Here is a 21,864-nt window from a genome sequence, read left to right as displayed (position 1 = left end):
TAAGACTTCGTAAGTTTAACACTAAGGCAGCTTTCTCCACCATTCCCCATGCTGTATGTACCATCTTAGTCCTGTCAGTGTGTTTTAGAAGGCTGTTTAAAAGCTAATAATTAATATTTCCTATGGAAGGCACTGGAGGAATATGATAAAAATGTGAATATGCCTGTCTTTACACTAAGAGACTACTTCATTGGACTTAAACTGTCAGAGCAGCCCAGCCAAAATGTCTACTTGTGATCTCAAATCTTGCACCTGCAAGAAACATAGGGGTCATACAAGTTGTTTTTGATTTTTTTTTAAAATTAAGTTTTAGAGATTTCAATTATGTCTTCCTGTTAAAACATTTATTTGAATATTCAAAGTAGCAAAAAGAAGCTAAAATATATGTGAAGGAAGGGTACAGAGAAACAATTTATTCTTGATCACTGCTGACACCCATATCAAATAAGCAAACTTATATTCCAACGTTACATTTTTAAAAAAATCATTATTAATGAGTTTTCAGGAAATTTTTGCAATTCATAATCAAAAGAATTACAGCTAATGCTTATTTCTCTATTTCAATTTTGAACTATATGATTATTCTTTTCGTTGTTGCTTCATTGATCACAATCTTCACAATATAGAAAGTAGGAAGCACAGGACAAGGCTCTCTTGTATTTAGTTTTCTTTCTTTCTGTTGCACACAGAGAGGCATGTTATTATCTTGGGATCAGTCTTCAAGATCCAATCCTTTCCACAAATGTCCCATTATAAAGAGTGTAGCCTGTTGATATGGTGAAACTCAGCTGGCAAAATTCACTATTTTGTATTTTCTTCACTGTTGGGGTCTTTAAAATACCAGAACACAGCGAATACTGAAACATGAGAAAATAGTTTAAGAATGTTGATTAACTCTGTTCTCCATAATAAGGATAATAGGATAGATCTAGACCATAATTCCATCAGACTGGCTGAAAACAACAGGACTTACATTAGAAAGAAAGAATAAAAGAAAGGAGTAATTTACAGCAGCAACAAATAATATAGATCTTAGCCTGTGACTGTTCAATTAGTTTTACCACTTTAAAATGTAGAGACCCACTAAGTTAGGCAGAGATTGCTCAGATTGCCTGAAGTAGACAGCTTTCTGGCAGATCTCATTGGATCAGACTTCTGCAAAAGCACTAGTATAATTCTCTTATTGCTGCCAACAGTATAAGAAGATAAGGTGTATGGCCTTCCTCATTAAACACAATGAAGAAAGGAAACTGGGCACTTGTCCACATCTGATACAGGGTCTAAGCAAAAACAGGTGCAAAGTGCCTCCAAAGGACCTCAGGGATCCTTTTACATTATGCAGTTATAGCCCAATTATGATCCTTTAACTGCTATGGCCCTGTCTTATGGGGTTTGTACTCTAGGAAAGGGATTTAGAATTTGCAAGCCACCTAAGTGTAGTAGTTTGACTGTTGGAGAATGACTCTGGAAGCTGGAGTTTGAATTCCTGCTCAGCCATTGGAGCCAGCTGGTGTTCCTTGGCAAGACACACACTCTCAGCCACAGAAGGAGGGAAAAGCAAAACCCCTCTGAACAAATTGTCCCAAGAAAATCCGATGATAGGGTTGCCATAAGATGGAAATGACTTCAAGGTACACAACAAAATCTATACTAGTAAATTAAAGCATTGCACAGAAGTGATACTTCATTTGGAGAAAAGATGCCTAAAATATTAAAACCAGGTTTTCAGAGAACCCTGCTGAAGAGAGATTTTACACCAGTATATTAGATTTTGGACCACTCTTGCTCACATTCAGCTGTGCAAAGACAGTGATGGTTGGGGGCTTCCATGCCAGCAGGGTGGAGAACCTGTTCTGGGTTGTAGTCTGAATTGTAAATGAGGTGTCCAAGGTGCTGAACTCTATCCCCCAAACAGGTTTAGTATCCTGCATAGCATCTTTAAACTTCAGATGAAAAGTGAGAGTACATTCCCCACTTCGCTAACATGGAGATTACTAGCTGCTACTATAGGAATGATGGCTAGTGAAAAAGAGGAAACATTTACCTTTCTCCTTTATGGAGCAGTTCAAACCCTCGATTGATTTGATGAAAAGGCAGAACATGGGTAATCAGTGGATCCAGAACAAACTTTTTCTCCATAAATTCCGAAACCAATTTAGGAATATCATGTTTGCTTTTCAGGCCTGAAAATAAGATTGCTCATGATTAAGATAGGACACACATTTGCTGGTTAAAGCTCTGACAAACCCACAGATTTCTATACTGAACCCTGCTTGCATATTTTTATCAGAAGGCATATGTTGGCTCTATTCCTAGAGTTGTTGGGAATTTCAGTCCAACAACACCTGAAGTTGTATTTTGTGCTATCCAATACCACTGGAATGCTCTTTCTCCTTCTCCCTCTCCCCATCTTTTACCACAAATTTTATAGCAATGACACACATCAAGCTTCCCATAAGCACAAAATTGTAATAAATCCTTTCAACAGCCAGTTGCTGGTTGTTGTTAGGGCCATACCGCCAAATATAGTGCCTTTCCAAGTGCGTCCTGTGAAGATAAGTGCAGGAGAAAAAGTAATGTCAGCTGCTGAAGGAGGTGCTCCCACAACCACGCTTGTGCCATAGTTCAAGTTGCAAGAAGCCAAGGCTGCAATCTAAGGGGAAACCCAAAGTCACACATCATTTGAAGGAAAATATCTATTTGAGATGTCCTACTATAAAAACCTCTTCTCTTATAATTTTCTGTATAATTTTCTGTTCAGATTATAAGAGAGACTTTGGGGCAAAACAGACCGCCCTAATAGAGTGGCTCAGCACTGCCCCTGGGAGCGCAGTATCGGGCCCATGGCAACCTCACGCCATGGACCAGATCCAGCACTTTGCCAGCCCAAACAAGACCAGCAAAATGCTGGTCTTACTTAAAATGGCAAAAAGCCACCTTTGCAGCCACAGTGGTGACTTTTCAGAGATTCTTTGGTGCAGTGCGTCTAACGCTGCGCTGAAGAAGGGGTGTGACACCACCTGTTGTTTGGTTGGGTGGGCTGCAGGATGCTGGCATCAAGGAGGAATTGGGGTGTCTGGTCACTACGCCCCCATTTCACCCACTGCCAGCCCTTTTGGCCAGTCTGTACAGCCCTGCATCTCCCCATATGAACCTGCTAGAGCCCTAAGATCTTCTGGAGAAGGCCTTCTTTCGGTCCCACAACCATCACAGACTCACTTGGTGAAGACATGAGAGACAGCTGATTCAGTGGCTGCTCCCACCCTCCTGAACTCCCCTCTGCAGGATGCTAGGATGGCATCCTCCCTGCTTTTCTTTTGCCAGCAAGCAAACATGTTTTTAATCAGCCAGGCTTTTAAATATATAATCATGTCATGACAGTTTGGCTTTTATATGAGGTTTGTATTTTAAGTATGTTTTTAACTTTTGTATGACTTAATGTTAATTTTATACTGTCTTAACTAGATGATTTTAATTATTTTACAATTCGTATTGTATAGTTTTAAAATGTTTTTTTAATCTTATTAGCCACCTTGGGGCCCTTTCTGGGAGAAAGGCAGCATAAAAATGGAATAAATAAAACAAAACAATATGGAGCAGTGCAGGAAGTGAACTATTACACTGCTTATTCAACATTGTAGTGAATAATGAGAATGGGTTACTTATAGAATACTGGAGTGACTAATGGGAATAAATTAAACAATCTCTAATTTCAGTTTCCAGAATCCCTGACCACTGGCCTTGCTGTCTGGGGCTTTGCTGGTACAGAATTTGGAGAAAAAGAGGAATAAGAGAAATAAAAGAAGTATTTCAGCCCATCCCCATTCAGGTTGATCATACAATATACTTCATGCACATACCATGGTATCAGGGCGCCCAATCACTTCAAATGAATAGTCCACACCATCCCCATCAGTCATGTCCAGCACCACTTCATTGATGGGCTTCTTGTAATCCAGAGGGCTGATGCACTCAGTGGCTCCCAGCTCTTTAGCCAGAGGAAATTTATTCTTGTTGATGTCAATCCCAATGATCCGTGATGCTCCAGCTGCTTTACAGCCCATGACCACAGAGAGGCCAACTCCCCCCAGACCAAAAACAGCACAGGAAGAACCAGGCTTCACCTGCATCAGATTCAACATAATAAGAACTGACCTGGAGATTCTTAGTAATATGAAGTTACATTATTACAATGTTGTTGTTATTAATTGAGTTGAAACAGTTTATAGACTTTCTGAGCAATAAGAAATCTGTTGCTGTAAGTAATCTTAGTGGGAGTATTTAGTTGGATCTATAATGGTAGAATATTTTTTCTCTTTGTTGTTTTCTTTTTATTGGTTATGTTTTTCACTGGTTTTAATTTTATATATAATTTAATTAATTTTTTTACATTTTTGTACGTGGTAAATTTGAGCTATATGTGTGTTTTTAATGTTGTAAGCCACCTTGAGTCCTGGTGTGCGAAAAGTCAGGGAATAATAATAATAATAATAACAACAACAACCATCACCACCTGTCATACACACAGGGGTTTTTTTTTGGCAGACAAAAATAGCAGAAATAAAATTGTGTCCTGCTTTTGGGGTAATGTAGAAACATTCTGTACCACAAACACTCCTGTGGGCATGAAACACACTCTAATGCTCACTGGAGTCAGAAAATATCCTAGATTAAGGCACTCATGGGAAGTTTTTTTAAAAAATAAAAAATGCCTTGCTGAGAATTAATCTAACTAATTGACAAATAAGCATGATGTACAATTCATAATACTCCTGCTCCAAACTAGAGTAGATTCATTGGGTTTTTTTTTTTACCCATTCAACAGTTCACTCAGCAGGTCTACTCTAGTTGGGAGTTGCTGTTGCTGAGCATCTTCAAGTCATTTCCAATTTATGTTAACCCTAAAACAAACCTATCATGGGGTTTTCTTGGTAAGTTTCTTCAGAGGAGATTTACCATTGTCATCTTCTGAAGCTGAGAGAGTGTGACTTGCCCAAGGTCACCTATTGGGTTACCCTGGCTGAGCATGGATTTGAAACCTGGTCTCCCAATGCTTAAACCACTACACAACGCTGATGCTCTCTAGTTGGGACTAATCAATGGGAATTAGGCTAAAATCTTCATTATCGAACTTAAATTAATTACAATCATGTGGAAATGTTTTGTGTTACATTTTCACAACTGATGGGTCACAGGCACAAAATACAGATATGGGACAAATTCCTCATGCTGCAAGTCAAATACTTTGCAGTGCTTACCTTTCCAGTTTTGAGGGCAGCTCCATAGCCAGTAGAAAATCCACAGCCTATCAGGCATACTTTCTCGGGTGGAGCTGCAGGATCAATTTTGGCCACTGAATCTTCATGTAGCACGGTGTATTCAGAAAAGGTGCTGGTGCCAGCAAAATTGTGAACTGGTTTCCCTTTGCAAGAGAATCTGCTGGTGCCATCATACATTACTCCCTTAATATCGAAAAAGCTTTAAAACATGGAAAAGGAAATCAGATTCTTTGGATTAATTTTTAACAAGCCCAAGAAAGGTTGCAGTTCTAGTAAAGTAATAGTACATCATAATACTGCTGCAAACAATATGAAAAACTCACTCAGTCTTTTCACATAGGTTGCCTTCAGGATGCTTGCAAGGTCTGCATTTCCCACATTGTGGAAGACAGAGTGGAATGACTTTGTCTCCTGAGAATTGCAAAAAGAATATAGTGAACCTGAAGGTTCTAGACTGATTAATAGCAGAGAGTGTCCACAGCCAAAAGCCTTTCCAAAGTGTTGCAAAAAAGTGAAATCTCTTGCAACAGAAAACCTCATTTCTTATTGGCTGGAACTTCTAAGAAAAGCATTTTTTTTATCCACATGGACTTCTCTATCCAGCAGGGAAGGGGGAGAGGGCAAAGGAAGCTGGATAGGCAATTTAGCCAATAAACATAAAGTTAGATCTCTTACAACAGAGATGCTTTTATTATAGTGGGTCACTGGTATCTGCTGGGGTTTGGTTCCAGGACCCCCATGGATACCAAAATCCATGGATGCTCAAGTCCCATTAAATACCACGAGACAATGAAATGGTTCCCCTTATATAAAATGGCAACATCAAGGTTCACTTTTTGGAATTAATATATTTTTGAATGTTTCCAAGCTATGGATGATTGAATCTATGAATAAAGAAGCCAGAATCTACATGATTTTTTGTTGCTGCTTTGTTGCATGCCCATTTCTAATCTCTCCCATGTTGCTAGGTTGGAGAGCATAATGTATAGAGAGTGCCCAGTTGAACCTGTGTGGTTGGCTGCTAGAAAATCTTGTATTGATTTTTACCTGATATTATAGCAGTTTTATACTACAGTGGACCCTTGTTATACGCTGGGGTTTGGTTCCAAGATCCCCTGTGTATAACAAAATCCATGTATGCTCAAGTCCCATTAAATATAATGACATAGCAAAATGGTGTCCCTTATAAAAAATGGAAAATCTAGGTTTGATATTTGAAATTTATACTATTTTGAATATTTTCAAACCATGTATGCTTGAATCTGTGTATAAAAAATCTGTGTAGAAGAAGGACCAACTGTACCTTAACTGCCTTGGCTGCATTTTATAAGATCCTAGAATTTGTGGTTTGGGAAGCCACTAGAGCAATGGTTCGTAGCCATTAGTTCTCTAGATGTTTTAGGCTTCAGCTCATAGAATTTCTGAGCATTTGCCAAACTAGTTGGAATTTCTGGGCAATGAAGTCCAAAATATCTGAAGGACCAAAGGCTGAGAACCACTTTTCTAGAGTTCTATGGCATTTGCCAAACTGGCTGGGACTACCCTATCCTAGTTTAATTTGGTCATTTTGTACGTGTGTTGATATTCTCTCATTGCACTTTGTGTGTTTTGACATACCTGGTTTCACAATGGTAACTCCTTCCCCAACACTCTCCACAACACCACACCCTTCATGGCCAGGAATAACGGGGAGGTTCGCTTTTATTGAACCACTGAGTATATGGTCATCTGTGCGACAGATTCCAGTAGCCAACATCTGCAATAAAGATGAAAGATTGCTACAGACAATTGCTTCCCATATAGTAATTTAATGCACTTATTTAACATTTAAGGAATGTCTTTATATTGCCTTGCAATATCAGTTTTGATACCGATTTACAAAGGAAAGGATTAAATACAATCACATATAAAAATACAGGCCATTACCTACATAGTTCAGCCACTCCTGGCCCGACCCCACCCAATCCTGTTGGAAAACTCATTCACCCATATTCTGAATGCTGGAAGAAAGAAACTGTTGTGTTCTCATGATGGCTACTTTGTCACAATTTGGACACTATTGCCACAAAAATACATCCTCCCCCAACCTATTTCCCTGGGCATCAGCTACATGGGGAGAAGGAAGTGCATTCTGCCAGTGACCGGAGAATGGGGTGAATGACATTTCTGTCAGGTTTGGTGAGGTTGGGCAAGAAGTTACTTAGGAGTTTATCACACTGGGGCTAATTTCGACAGTAAAGAGAGATTAAAGCATATTTAAAACATCCCTCAAATAAAGCGAAAATGGCAAGTAATTGCACAAATTATTATTACATGCAATTACGCAAATAAAATGATATCGGAAAATGCATTGTCAATGAAATCCTGAAAGTAAAAAGATGCATGTTAATGCTTCTTTGTGACCACTTTAATGGCTGGTTCTGTGTGATGCCGTATGAAACTGTTTTGCGTAGTTATGTGATTTTTCCAGGATATTCACAGGATAAACTCGCAATCTCCTTTGTGTGAGAAACTCCTCAGTTAAGTATACTTTACCCAATGGAGGATACTGGCCATTATCTCAACCATAAAAAACTTGAATGAAAAGCAAAATGAAAAATACAAAAAAAAAAAATATCTATCTCTTAGCAGGGATAGGGCAACAGCAACACAACCAAAAATCCACTTCCGCTGTTACTGTCTACCTCATCTAAGGGAACTGGATCACCTGGAAAAGGTTATCAAGAAGTGACTGCAGACTGGCTGAGCAGGTGCTACTTCAGGGACCTAGGACACAATCCAGGGGGGCTTTGCAGGTAAGGCCGAGCTCATTGCAAAAGGCAGAGGAGAGGAGAGATAGGGGTCATCATGCTCTTGCTATAGTCTTAAGCAAAAGTAAACTGCTATAGCCTCTTCTAGCTTGTGTGCTCTTCTTCATTCATAACTTTTGCCATCTTGACCACATTCTGACGTTGCTTGGCCACATGCGTCCCAGTTTCACCTATGAAATACTTGAAGGAGCTCATGTAACCTAACTGATAAGCACTCTCATATTAATTATACTGGACTCACCCCAATGCATCTATGCCAACCTCCTACAATGGCAAGAATTGTATGTTGGTAATAATAAAATATCTGCCATATCCTTGCTCTGCTCCAGCTCGCCAGCGCCTCTTTTTCCGCCAGAGGGAAGCTGTAGCAGATAAACCACGCGGTTTCCTGCTGGTAAAAAAAGAACCCGCAAAAAGTGGCTTCTTTTTCTGGCACACTTGTGATGTCAATGGTGCACTCATGATGTCACAAGTGCACCACGACGTACGGGCGCTATGCGTCTGTCGTGTCAAAATGGCGGCACCCGTATGTACAGGGTGCTGCCATTTTGACGTACAGATTACGTACTAGGGTTAGGGAGCGTCTGCATGGTGCGTGCCAGAGGGCTATCTCAGAAGAAGACCATAAAATTCTGTCCAGGTGGCATCCTGCCCTGTAACTGAGGGCAATAGTTTAGTGTAGGAGACTTGAGGGGTATGCAAGTAGAAAACTGTCCCAATTCTCAGTCTTTCCAGCTTGAGACAGAGGATCCCAAAGGGCAGCTGCCTCAAGCTGTCTAATGGTAAAGCCAAGTTGAGTTGCATGAATGTGTGTGAATACAGATAATGTGCACTAATCCAGTTTAGGTTTCTCTCCTTTACCTTAACGCGAACTTCATGTGCTTTTGGCGGGGCTACTTCTATTTCTTCAATGCTAAATGGTTTCTTAGTTTCCCAGACTATGGCTGCTTTACATTTGATGACCTGTGAAAATAATAGGAGATGAGACAGTATTTATATTAATACCTACCAGACATGAAATAAGACAATCTTGGTTTCTTCCTTTTCAAATTCTCATGGTAGTTTATCACGGGGCTTACTCTCATAATGTTCAGTAGGAATTGCTTGCAAGGCCAGAGCTTAAACTAATTACTGTTTTAGATTTTGAACTTTATCAAAAGAGGCTTCCAAATGAAATCACAGCAGGATATTAGCATCTGTGCCCATACCTTATCACCCAACACCATATCTGTACATTAGCTGCTTCATCTTCTGCCCATTCCTTGAGCATTCCTTTTCATTGATGGGCAAAACCTGTCAATGCTTCTCAGTCATGATGCTTTTCCACTATTGATTCATGTGTGATAAGTTCCTCCCATTGTAGTTCTGATATATAGGCAGCCACATAGTACGAGTGGATGTGATTATGCTCCTCTCTCTTTTCCCTCCGCCTCACTATTCCCAAGCATGCCGTTTTCTTTTTTCTTGAATTTCTCTTGTTTCTCCCCCTCCCCACATAATTGTTGTCTACATAAATGAAAACATTTTTTTTAAAAAAAAATACTGTCTCTAAGGCATGCTGAAAAGGCCATAGGACAGGAAGGCAAATAAAGATGGAGATGATGATGTGAATGTATTCAAAACACATTCAAAGCATGCAGAATTTTATCCCGGTTTATCCCAAGTCTATTCACATTGGTTATTCACACTGCTAATGATGCAAATCTTTTTTAAAAACACGGAAAAATACCCGAGCTTGATTATCCTGGACTAAGTGAGGTGTTTTGGCAGCTCTCTACAAAACTTAATCAGATGCATACAAAATGTATCTGAACAATAAAGATCCAGCCTAGATTCAACCCAGATTATTTCCACTGTCTGAATAACCTCTTAGTTGCTTGGTGTAATAAAATCTCATGACTTCCATAGGCACTCAGCCACAACAGTCAAAGGGCATGCTAGATGAGCGATTATGAGAATCTAACCCTCCCAGAATAAGCTTTCCAAATTCTGAAACAAAAACAGAGGGGCCTAAGGGGGTGGCCTCATACTGTCCCTGTGTGCACTGGAACAGGGCTGCAGCAACTGTACACCACTCTCCCAGTCTGGCCTTTTTGTGCTGTGAAAAGGGCACCTTTGCTACTGCGGTGGCATTTTTTGAGCATTTATTTGCTGTGGAGTGTCTAAATTCTGCACCGCAGAAATGCTGAAATGCTGAAATGCTGTCTGCCATCTGGTTGGGTGGGTGGCATGATGCCAGCTTGGGGGTGGAGTTGGGGCATGCAGAGTGTGGACACCACACCCCCACACCACCCTGAAACCAGCGCTTTTTGCCAGTCTGTACTGGCAGTACGTTTGTTTAGACTTGCACCCCAAACAAACTACTTGCAATTTACTACTGGCAAGGACTTTCCTCTCACCTGCAATCTGAAAAGATTTAGCTCAGTGTACCTTCATCTACTTGTACAGATAAAGACTTCATACCTGAGCAAGAGAGCAACCATCACTACAGAAGCAACAATCTTAAAATCTTAGACAAACCTTAACGTAGTTATATATGAAATAAACATAAGCATGTGTTTCAGCAGGTCATGTGCTCTTGTTGGCTCCAGCATCTGTGGAATATTTTTTCCAGATTGTTTTTTCCACACTGGTTCTTTTTGGGAGGAGGACTGCATTTCTCTACACTCAGTGTTATTACAGAGTCATTTGTACACACAAATATGTCCTTTATTTCTCTTATTTTGTATATCTTTGTATAACTTCCAAAAGCATATACACAAATATCTCTTTACATTTTGAGGGCAATAAATCTTTCCTGTCTGGCTACAGATTCTGTTGAGAGAAAGCAGTCCTGCCTGATAAGAATGTCACCTCTTCAGAGCAGGAAATTCTGGAATCGGCAGGTTCTGTGGTGGATTTTTGCCAACATTTCTACTTCAAGAAAGTTTTTGCTTCTGGCCAAAGTGCAATACAGCTATTTCTGTTTGTATGATTAGGTGCCAGTTTTTTATTTGCAAACACCCAGAGAGAAAAAGAGAAAGAGAGAGAATGAGGGAGAGAGAGATCTGGAATCAAAAGGCAATATTAAAGGAAACCATCGACTTACTTTCCCTGCAGTGCTCATGGTTCTAGGCTTTGCAATCTATCAGCCTTTCTGTATGGTTTTAGTTCTTCCAGTCTGCCTTCCTAGATGTACCAAAATGTCTCTTTTAAAGTAGTTGCAACGATGTGACCTGTCTTTCAACTAAGTCCCATATTTACCAAGTCCCACCCTACGAACGTGGCCACTCCTTTATTAACAATTTGTTTCTTCTAGTTTCATTGTATGTAAGGATTAGAATTCAGTTGGGTGGGTGTTTTGATTTCAAAGGTTGGGTTAAGACATGCTGAATCATTGTGCAATGTCAAGTTTAAGAGGCATGTGGGATATAATGTAAAATGAACAAGTCATATCAATAAGACTTCAGCAAAACCCATGGATATAACCATAATCCTAATATAACCATATAATATAATAATATAACCATAATGATAATATAATATATAGTGGACCCTTCCTTTACACGGAGGATTCATTTTTGTCAGGGAGATGGGAGAGAATGCAGTGGAATGGAGCATGAGGTCAGATGAAGCAGGCCACTGACAAGAGAAGGGAGGGAAGGAGCAGAAAGGGTCTGAGGAAAATGGCTGAAGCATTCGTGTTACTTTCAGCATTTATATTGTTTTTGTAATTGTAGTAACATTGGGATCTCCATGTATCTTCGATTCACTGCAAATATTTGGATTCTGCTGTTTGTAAAATAAAACCCGGTTTCTTCTTTTAACAATAAATCCAGTAGTGCAGTTTTTAGTCAGATGGTACCCTTGTGGATAGTTAAAGCTACATGCTATTTTTACACTAGTATAAGTAAAAATTCACTTCTTCCAACAGTTAAAGTTGTCCTGACATAATAGTATAAGGCTAGTTCCATGGATGTAACCATTTCATACAGATTTAAATCCTAAAAAAGACCCATTGAATCAATTGCATTTAGCTACCTGTTGACTGACTATTCATCAATTGACTGAATGGATCAAAACAACAAGATTCCAGCCATATAGTTGTGCATTCTTGGATGGCACATAACTATTCACCAGTTCCTTCAATATACCACTTTATTCACATGGATTTTAGAATCTCTACACATTCCCTATACATTCCCCATTGCACAATAGGATCAGAAGAAGGCACATGGGCAAATGCACAGCATAATATCAGTATTTAGCAGAAAAGTGGTGTAGTGTATACTTACAAGAGTGTAGAGAGCCTCTTTCATCTTACTAAAGACACTTTTATCTTCTTAAAATTCTGCTTTTGTAGTCTCTTGTAGTAAAATCCCAAGAGAGTTAAATGCCAATCATTTTACCAGACTTCAGAAAACTACCTCATTGGATTACAACTCCCCAAATGGACATATGGCATATAATGTAAAATGAACAAATCATATCAATAAGACTTCAGGAAAATATATGGATATAACCATAATCATAATATAACCATATAATATAATATAATATAATATAATATAATATAATATAATATAATATACAGTGGGCCCTTCCTATACATGGGGGATCTGTTCTGGACACCCCACATATGCCAAAAAACACATAAACTGTTTGTTTTAATGGAGGTGTGCTGCATGCACCATTCATTCTTCCAGGGCTTGCCATCTGCATGATTCTGAGTCCACATACGGCAAGCCCACGTATGGCACTGGTGTGCTGTATATACATAATATGTACAGTGCGCCCGTGCCATAGGCGGGAGCCCCATACGCAATGTCCTGCTTATGCAGAAGCTGTGCAACAAGAGAATGAATGGCACGTGTAGTCGTGGCAAGCGCACTGTCCCGCAGCATGCACACTCTCCCATGGCGTGTGTGCTTTCCCTCGCTGCAAACATGAGCCCAATTCAATTGAATGGGACTTCAGCTTACGCATTTTTTTGGTTTACGTGGGGTGTGTGTGTCCTGAACAGATCCCCCGCGTAAGCCAAGGGACCACTGTATAACCATAATATAACCATATTAACTACAAGTCACTTTCAGATAAGCCACACATGAGTTGTTTTTAATCTTGTTTATTACATTGTAGGTTCATACCAATTATTTCTTCCTGCTTAAACATTTAATTCAAATATTCAAAGTTACAAAGAGAAAAGTAGATATATGTGGTGGAAGGGCACTGAGAAACATACTTATTCTTAATCATGGCCAACATCCATATCAAATATACAAAGTTATATTTGAAAATTATAGTGTTCTTTTAAAAATCATTATTCATAAGTGTTCAGTAATTTTTTGGCATGTTTATTCATGAATCAGTTAGTACGCCAGTAGAATTTCATCCTAACCCTTCTTTACATGTTACAGGTAAAAGATGGCCCTCTCTATCCATGGATTCCTTATCCACAGATTCAGCCATTCATGCCTTGAATATATATATATATATATATTCCAAAAAGTAAAGCTTGATTTTGCCACTTCATATAAGAGACTCTATTATACTATGCCATTGTATTTAGTGAGATTTGAATATCATTGGATTTTGGTATTAATGGGGGTTCCTGGAACCAAACCCCAGTAAATATCAAGGGTCCACTTTATTTTTTTATTGTTGCTTTACTGATCACAATCTTTGTGCTACTGAAAGTAGGAAGCACAGGACAAGTCTCTTTTGTATTTAATTTTTTCCTTTTCTTTACACACCAAGAAGGATGTAATTATCATGGTATCAGTCTGTTCGCTGATAAAATAGTACTGCTACTGGCAACATAGCAGAATGCAATCCTTTCCACAGATGTCCTCTTATGAAGTATGTAGTCTGTTGATCTGGTGGAACTCCGCTGGCAAAGGTCACTGTTTTGTACTTTGTTCATGGCTGGGGTCTTCAAAACACCAGAACACAGCGAATACTGAAACATCAGAAAACAGTTTAAGAACAATGATGAACTCTGCTCTATATATCAGTGCTAGAAGGCTGGATCCAGACCATACTTCCAGCAGACTGACTGAACTCAACAGGACTTACATTACTCTTACATCCCATAGATTTCAATGGGCCTTCAACTGAATACATTATGACTAACGTTCAGCATAAAATGTCAACACTATTCAAAACCCTGGAAAATATTTTTACAAAATGTTTTCATGCACTGTCATAAGAGAAACAAATATTTTAACCTGAATGATAAAAATGATCTACTAGTTTTGAAAAGAAAATGGAAAGTCATGCCACATTCAAGATTGTGCTCCACCCTTCAAATCTGTGAAAGAAACCTCGTAGCTGGCATCCATGTTTGTGCAACCACTAAGTTGGCAAATCATTCAAGAATCTTTACTTATTGTCATTCAAGCTTTGGCAGAACCACTAAGCTTTATCTTGCTATCATCTGGAGCTTAGAGCAAATGTACTGAGTCAAAGCAATGAGAAAGAACTGTAAGAAATAATAATAGAAAGGAGTAATTTACAGCAGTAACAAAGGGATATCTGCCTTTATGAGGGGGGTTTTTTTTTGCCTTTATGTTTATTTCTATTTTTTTTAAAAAATAATAATTAAAAGTCCAGTTCTGTTCATATGTTATGCAGTCACTGGAATTCAGATATGAAGGCCCATGTAAACATAAAAATAATTCCATTGCTCTGTCCAAAATGGAATCAGTTGTGGTTTATAAATGCACTGTTGTTTTGTCTAGTGGCTTAATAATGGTTTAACTGCCATAGCCTCTTCTCATTTCCTCATCACCTAGGGATATAAATCTTTGACTATTTTATTCTCACATATGAGAATGAAAAATTTAAGTAGTTTTCTCCCTGTTGCAGGACCATGTCACAATTTCCCATACCTTTCACTGGAGACTGCTTGTTTGACGGGGGTATGAACAGCAGCCAGTTGCTTCCCAAGTGACAAAGGAACAGAGCCTTGTCATCATCATCAGGTGGTTCTCAGTAAGTGTGGATTTGGGACTTTCACAATCTCTACACAGCCCCTAAACTAGGGGATACATAGGGACCATGAATACATAACAGTCACAAGTGTGTAACACCAGGTTGCACAGTTGCAACTGCCATACAGGATTCTAGCCCTTGTTGCTAGAAATATATCTGAGGTTTTGTGCAAAGGTTTTGCTTTTATGCAAAATATGTGCAATTTTGGCATAAAACCCCATGCATGTTTCAGTAGACAGTGTTCGCTTTTACAAAAAACAACAACCTCTTCTGCAAAACAAAAACAACAACAAAAAAAACCCCAAAAACCCAAACACCACTTTCAGAAAAATCATGCATAAACCCCAATCTTTTTGCACGAGAAATCTATGTATACCTCTAGAATCAATAATTTGGTGTAGAGGGAATATATTTTCTTGCAACCCCCCCTCCCCCATGTATTTCAACACAGAATTATTTCCTGCCCTGGTACATACCAGGCAAAAAGATGTGATATTCTTCCCGTTCCAGTTTGCTGAGTGTGAAGAAACTGATTTTTTTTTAATGAGGAAACAAATAACAGTGGATATTCTTTCCTTCTCTACCATCACCACTGTGGGCGTTGTAATTTGTTGCTTTACTTAGACATTATCCCTATTCTTTGATATCAGTAGTCCCTGGCCAGGCCACCCAGCCATAAAACCGCAGGTCCTGGAATTATATGAGAACAGAATATAGACCTGTTCAGGTATTGCTCCCATCCACACCTGCTTTGGGAGTTTAGCGCATAGCTAAAAAGCACGACTTACTGCTGCCGATTTCAATTCGAATTCGGGATACATCCAGATTTTGTCACATGCATTTTGCTGCTGATGCCACTGACTGAGTGCTGCCCAGCTAACCTCCAGCTAGAATCCAAGCTCAGCCAGCCTCTTGGCTGGCTGAGCTCGAATTCTAGCTGGAAGTTACCTGGGATTCTTCTGGCTGGCAGCATTGGTGGCAAAATGCATGCAATAAAATGCAGTTGTATCCCAAATTCGAATAGAAATTGGCAGCGGTAAGTCACATTTTTTAGCTGTGTGCTAAACTTATGAGAACAGGGAAGTACTTAGCCTTGCCCCATTCAATACTGCTTTCTGAACATGGAAAGTGACAGGTCTCAAGAGGAGAGGTGTTTGTTTGTTTGTTTGTTTTTGAATAGAGATCCTCCATGTGAGTAATAACTTTGGAAAACCAGGACCTATCTTGCTTGTGTGGAAAACCTGCATGTGAATGAAAAGAAGTTCACTTCAGGAGTGTTACTTGCCATGGGAGGAAGGGTGATGCCCCTAGGTGCTTCCCTGCTCCTGTGCTGAAGAAAGTAGTGTGGACTAAAAACTGACCAACGCTGTTGATTGTTAAACAGCTGTAAGTAAAGCTATGTTAGCCCTTTGTTACCATTTGGGCCACACTTGTTTGCTTTTATCGGGGCCAAAGGTGGCTGTTAAAAGAAAATTTTACCTTTTCCCTGTGTGGAGAAGTTCAAAGCCTTCATTGATTTTGTCCAAGGGCATGGTGTGAGTAATGAGTGGATCCAAAGTAAACTTTTTCTGCATGAAATCTGAAACCAGTCTAGGGACTGAATCTTTACTTTTCCAGCCTGCAAATAAGAGATATGTGGTCAAGATATCATAATCAGATTATGGAATCATTAACATGTATGTTAAAGGTTTTTAAGTCCCAAAGATTCTGAACCAATATTGAACAATCTTAACAGGCTTATGCTGGCCATGGTGCTATAGACAAACGCAGCTATTTTCATGATTCCTGAGACTGCTCAAAATGGGGTGCCATGCCGGTGCCAAATAGGATGCTCTTGATCGTCCCCATTCATTTTCTGTTAAGTTTTCTATGGTATTCTGGGTATGACATCAGACAGGGAGATGGGGTTAAGGAAGAGAGTGCAATGGAGGCAGCAGCCCCAATTGCATAATTGTAAGAAGTGCAGGGGCCTTCTCAGTGGCTGCCCCTAAACTATGAAACCCTCTTTCCAGGGAGACCAGAATGGCCCCCTCCATGTTGTCCTTCTGCCAGCAGGATAAGACCTTCTTGTTTAGACAGGCATTTAAAACATAAAAGATTTTAATGAATAGGCTGGGGTGTCATGTTTTTTAAAAATGTTTTAAACAGTTTTATCTCTTTTAACACTATTTTATTATTTTAATAAGCAATCTATTTTAATATTGTAATAATTTAATTCTATTTTAAAGTATCACTTTTCTATGTCTTTAACTGTACTGTTCTTTTAATAAATTGTGAGCCACTTTGGGTCCCAGTTTTGGGAAAAGAGTGAGATACAAATAAGTATACTACTACTACTACTACTACTACTACTACTGCTAATCATAATAATACATAGCAAGGCTTGATTTCTGATAAGGTGTGTGTGTGTGTGTGTGTGTGTGTGATTCCAGACCATACCTCCAAATATAGATCCTTTCCAAGTGCGGCCAGTGAAGATAAGTGAAGGGGAGAAAGTAATCTCAGATGCTGTAGGAGGCACTCCTACAATCACACTTGTGCCATAGTTCATGTTGCACGAAGTCATTGCGGCAGTCTAAAAGCAAATCCAAAGTCACACATTCAGATCAAGCTGTGGAAAACATCTTTTATGCTTGCCTTGCCACCCTCTACTGCCTTGAAGAATCAGACGATTTCTATTTTAGTTTTACCCCCCAAAGAAAAACCCATCTATATCAACAATGGCTTGTGTTTTGATATCAGTAACTTTAAGGAAATTCATGGATGGAAAGGCCTAAATCCTACTGTTAGTCTCAACAAGAGTTGACCCATTGAATTAAAAGGATTTACCTATGTTGGCACACTAAATAATTGATTCAATGGGTCTGCCCTAGTTGACTCTACTAGTGAGGCTTGTAGGATGTATGCAGATGCCTGGCCTCAATGTTTGTGGTCCCCAAATCAGTTAAAAAGAATCAGTGGAAATTTGGGACAATTTTGCCCTGAATCTGCACTGAAGTCCCTGAAATATGTGGAAATATGTGAAAACACCCCTAACAAGCATCCCAGCATCCCATATTACTCTCAATCACTAGTGTTTTCTTTTCAGTCCCTATCAAAAGTGTGACAAGAAAAGACATACCATCATTTTCTGTCACCATTTTGAGAGGGACTGCAGAGGAATATAGAGGTGCTTCGGCTCATTATGTGGGGGTACAACGTGCAGTGGAGATGAGAGGGGAGACTGGCCTCTGACCCCCATACAAATGCCCAGTCTTGCTCTAGTGATGAAGGAAATTGTTGGAAAAGACTATTGTGAGGAAGGGAAGAACAGGAAGAAAAATAATGGAGATGTTTTACCTCCATTTCAGTTCTCTACGATTTGATTTACATACCCTAGTGTCAGTACACCCAATGGCTTCAAGCGAATAGACTAACCTCCATCAGTCATGTCAAACAGCAATTCATTGATGGGCTTCTTGAAATCCAGATGGCTCCCAGTTCTTTAGCTTGTGCACTTCTTCAAATCAACATTTATGGCACCTGAAACCCCACATCTGTCCCTTCAACTTCCCATTTTAAAACAAAATCCATATATTTTTTGTTCCCAAGCAAGAGTGTACAAAATACATGAAAATGTGAGAATGCCCTCACCTTACAAGCACATTGCACTTCCACACAATAAGCCTCAATATCTCTGGGTTTCTCAGCAAGTCCTTTCAAAATGGTGATAGGAAGTGACTTGTTGCCATTTTGGGAGGGACTGCAGAGGAAAATAGAGGTATTGGGGCTCATTGTGTGGAAGTGCAATGTGAAGTGTGGTTGAGAGGGGAAATTAGCCCTTGGCCCCCATGCAATCGCTCACCCTTACTCTAGAAATTAATGACGGAATGAAGAAAATTATTGGAGCAGAATTTCAGGGAGAGGGGTGAGAACAGGAAGAAAACTAATGAGGATGTTTCCTTCCATTTCAAATATTTTGTACCATTTCATGTACGTACCATAGTGTCAGTGCGCCCAATCACTTCAAGTGAATAGTCAACACCTTCTCCATCAGTCATGTCAAACAGCACTTCATTGATGGGCTTCTTGAAATCCAGAGGGTTGACACACTCGGTGGCTCCCAGTTCTTTAGCTTTGGGAAATTTATCCTTGTTGATGTCAACCCCGATAATTCGGGAGGCTCCAGCTGCTTTACAACCCATCACTGCTGAAAGGCCAACTCCTCCCAGTCCAAAAATGGCACAGGTAGAGCCAGGCTCCACCTACATCAAAATAAAAATAATAAGACATATAGAAAATAAACCTATTAACCAACACACAAATAAGCGCAACATGCAATTTATAATATTCCTTGCAACTGCATTTTGTCTTTTTGTTCTGCATATGGTGGTTTGCATCCAGCTGGGAAGTCACATAATTGTAAACTGATTTATGATCGTATCCCAATGAGCAACATGTTCTGACGCCCAGTATGTCCCAGTGCACAATATGTTACTACTGTGCAGTGGAAGCTATTATTGCACAATGGATGTCTTGTGCATTGCCTAGTTGTGCATTTTACTAGCATGTTTGCATATTGTGTCAGCAGTGTAACTCTGTCATATTAAAGTTGATTTGCTGAATTTTTGCTGCACACTGTAAATTTTACATTATACAACAAAAAACAAAATAAAAACCACCAGCAAATATTTCCATAAGAGAAATGCTTAATTGATGGGACATAAACACAAAATAGTTACATGCCACAAGTTCCTCAAGGTGCAAGTCAACTACCTATGCTGTAATCCTTACCTTTGCAGAATTTATGGCAGCACCATAGCCAGTGGAAAATCCACAGCCAATCAGACACACTTTCTCAGGAGGAGCTGCAGCATCAATTTTGGCCACTGAAGACTCGTGCACTACGGTGTATTCAGTGAAGGTGCTGGTGCTTGCAAAATTGTGAACTGGATTCCCTTTATAAGTGAACCTGCTTGTACCATCAGACATTACTCCAGCAGCTATTCCAAGGCTATAACACATGGAGAGGAAAAATTGGGGAGGTGTGATTTTCATCAAGGACAAGAATGGTTACAGAACTATTTTATTCTATTCCTTTATTTACACCCCACCTTTCCCCAAAGCTGAGATTTCTAATGGTTTACACAATAAATAGAATTATGTACTGGTAAAAATATGTGTATGGGATGTGGTGGCTCAGTGGTTGAGAGACTGACTCTGATGATTACAAGGGTAGCAGGTCAGTAGTTTGAGACCCAACTGCCATGTGACAGAGTGAGCTCCTGTCACTAGTCTCAGCTACTGCCAACCTAGAAGTTTGAAAACATGTAAAAGAGCAAGTAGATAAATAGGTACTACTTCAGTGGGAAGGTGACAGCGTTATGTGCAGTCATGCTGGCCACATGGCCACAGTGTGCTTTCTGACAACGCTAGGTCCCTCAGCTTAATAATGGAGATGAGCACTGCCCCTCCAGTCGGAAATGACTTGACAACTTTGTCAAAGAGGAAACCTTTACCTTTACCTATTAAAAAACATATGTAACTAAAATATACAAAACATTATGAATAAAATAGTATTAAACTGTTTATAGAATTAAAAGCATTTAAAATGCTGATTTAAAAACTGAGATAAGAAGTATTATAGCACATTAGAAAAGGTATGTTTCTTGTACAGCAATCAGTTCTCAAAAGCCTACTGAAATAAAAAGGTCTTCACTTGCTCAGAAAAAGACAGCAAAGAGAGAGCCAACCCTCCCTTCCCAGGAATGGAGCTAAGTTCAGAACCCTTTCAGAAGACTCTCCTAGTCCCTATTGCTACAAATAATAACAGAAACTTACTCATGCATCTTGCACAGATTGCCTTTGGGATGAATGCAAGGACTGCATTTCCCACACTGTGGGAGAAAGAGTGGAATGACTTTGTCTCCTAGGAATTATACAAAGAGCATTGTTAGCTTGCCTGGACATTCCAAATAAGATAATAACACAAGAGTGGACATATGTGAAATACAAAACTCTCTGCAGCAATGAGTATGGCACGTAAAGAGTATAAAGAACCAGCAATGAGTATACCATTAATAGCAACTATTAATACATCAAACTAGTGTTCTCCTCCATTAATTTGTCTAATTCCCTTACAAAGTGATCCAGGCTCATGGTTAACATCCTATACTACAGAATTCCATAGCTTATATTCAAAAAAATAGTTGTGTTAGTTTGTTGCAGTGAAAAAAGGAAAGTGGGAGCAAGGACCTGAAATAACTTTTATGTCTTGTTCTCAAGCTGAACCAGAATTCCATATGGCCCAAGTTCACATGTTGTAGCAACAAGGAGTATCCAATGTCAAACAGTCTGGGGTCAAAAGCCATAAATTAGAATACAGTCCAAACAGGTGAGGTATCAGAGTCAGCATACAGTCCAAGAGTCATAAATCAAGTACTCATAGTAGCCATGTCAGGTTGAGTTGTTGTTGTTCTTGTTGTTAACTGCCCTCAAGTTGTCTCTAGTGCATGGCGACCCTGTGGATGAGACATTTCCAAACCTCCCTGTCCTCCACTGCTCTTCTTAAGTCTTGTTTATTCTCCCTGAACATGTCTATCCATCTGGCATGTGGTCTTCCTCTCTTTCTGTTGCCTCCTACTTTCCCTAGCATTTTTCTTTTCTAGTGAGTCATGCCTTCTCATGATATGGCCAAGGTACTCTATCATCCTCTTATCACTTTCTTCTGTTAAGGTTTTGTTCTTTAGTGAGCTGCTTTTATCTGGCTGATGGTCTTTTACAGGTGTTGCCATATTTTTTTAAAAATAAAACCATTAATATGG

General features: G+C 39.4%; 2 protein-coding genes across 2 annotated transcripts in view; both read right to left on the bottom strand.

The window, feature by feature from the left end:
• Window positions 1-322: 322 nt before the first annotated feature.
• Window positions 323-12,602, bottom strand: LOC121932237 (alcohol dehydrogenase 1B-like). The gene is made up of 9 exons (XM_042470746.1): window positions 11,178-12,602; window positions 8,951-9,052; window positions 6,897-7,035; window positions 5,603-5,690; window positions 5,259-5,478; window positions 3,861-4,124; window positions 2,518-2,653; window positions 2,045-2,183; window positions 323-857 (listed from the first exon to the last, which is right to left on the bottom strand). Exons 1-9 carry the CDS (start codon window positions 11,193-11,195, stop codon window positions 833-835), a joined length of 1,131 nt encoding a protein of 376 aa, XP_042326680.1. The 5' UTR covers window positions 11,196-12,602; the 3' UTR covers window positions 323-832.
• A 575-nt stretch (window positions 12,603-13,177) lies between these two features.
• The window catches only part of LOC121932235 (alcohol dehydrogenase 1B-like), a 17,395-nt gene continuing 8,708 nt past the window's right edge, over window positions 13,178-21,864 (bottom strand). The window contains exons 4-9 of the mRNA XM_042470743.1: window positions 20,882-20,969; window positions 19,835-20,054; window positions 19,042-19,305; window positions 17,501-17,636; window positions 16,541-16,679; window positions 13,178-14,027 (exon numbers count right to left, since the gene is read on the bottom strand). Coding sequence (XP_042326677.1) covers window positions 14,003-14,027; window positions 16,541-16,679; window positions 17,501-17,636; window positions 19,042-19,305; window positions 19,835-20,054; window positions 20,882-20,969 — 872 coding nt within the window. The 3' untranslated portion in view covers window positions 13,178-14,002. The remainder of the gene's footprint in view (window positions 14,028-16,540; window positions 16,680-17,500; window positions 17,637-19,041; window positions 19,306-19,834; window positions 20,055-20,881; window positions 20,970-21,864) is intronic.

This window comes from Sceloporus undulatus, chromosome 5 (assembly GCF_019175285.1).
Source record: "Sceloporus undulatus isolate JIND9_A2432 ecotype Alabama chromosome 5, SceUnd_v1.1, whole genome shotgun sequence".
NCBI classification, from domain to species: Eukaryota; Metazoa; Chordata; class Lepidosauria; order Squamata; family Phrynosomatidae; genus Sceloporus; species Sceloporus undulatus.
The sequence above is the reverse complement of the archived record's forward strand: the minus strand, read 5'-3'. Positions and strand labels throughout refer to the sequence as shown.

What these genes read in the sequence shown, in the direction of transcription:
- LOC121932237 (XM_042470746.1), bottom strand. An exon ending in AGTTACCATTGTGAAACCAG is followed by an intron (nt 5,691 to 6,896) that starts GTATGTCAAAAC and finishes TGCAATTCTCAG; the next exon opens with GAGACAAAGTCATTCCACTC. An exon ending in CTGCCCTCAAAACTGGAAAG is followed by an intron (nt 4,125 to 5,258) that starts GTAAGCACTGCA and finishes AATCTGATGCAG; the next exon opens with GTGAAGCCTGGTTCTTCCTG.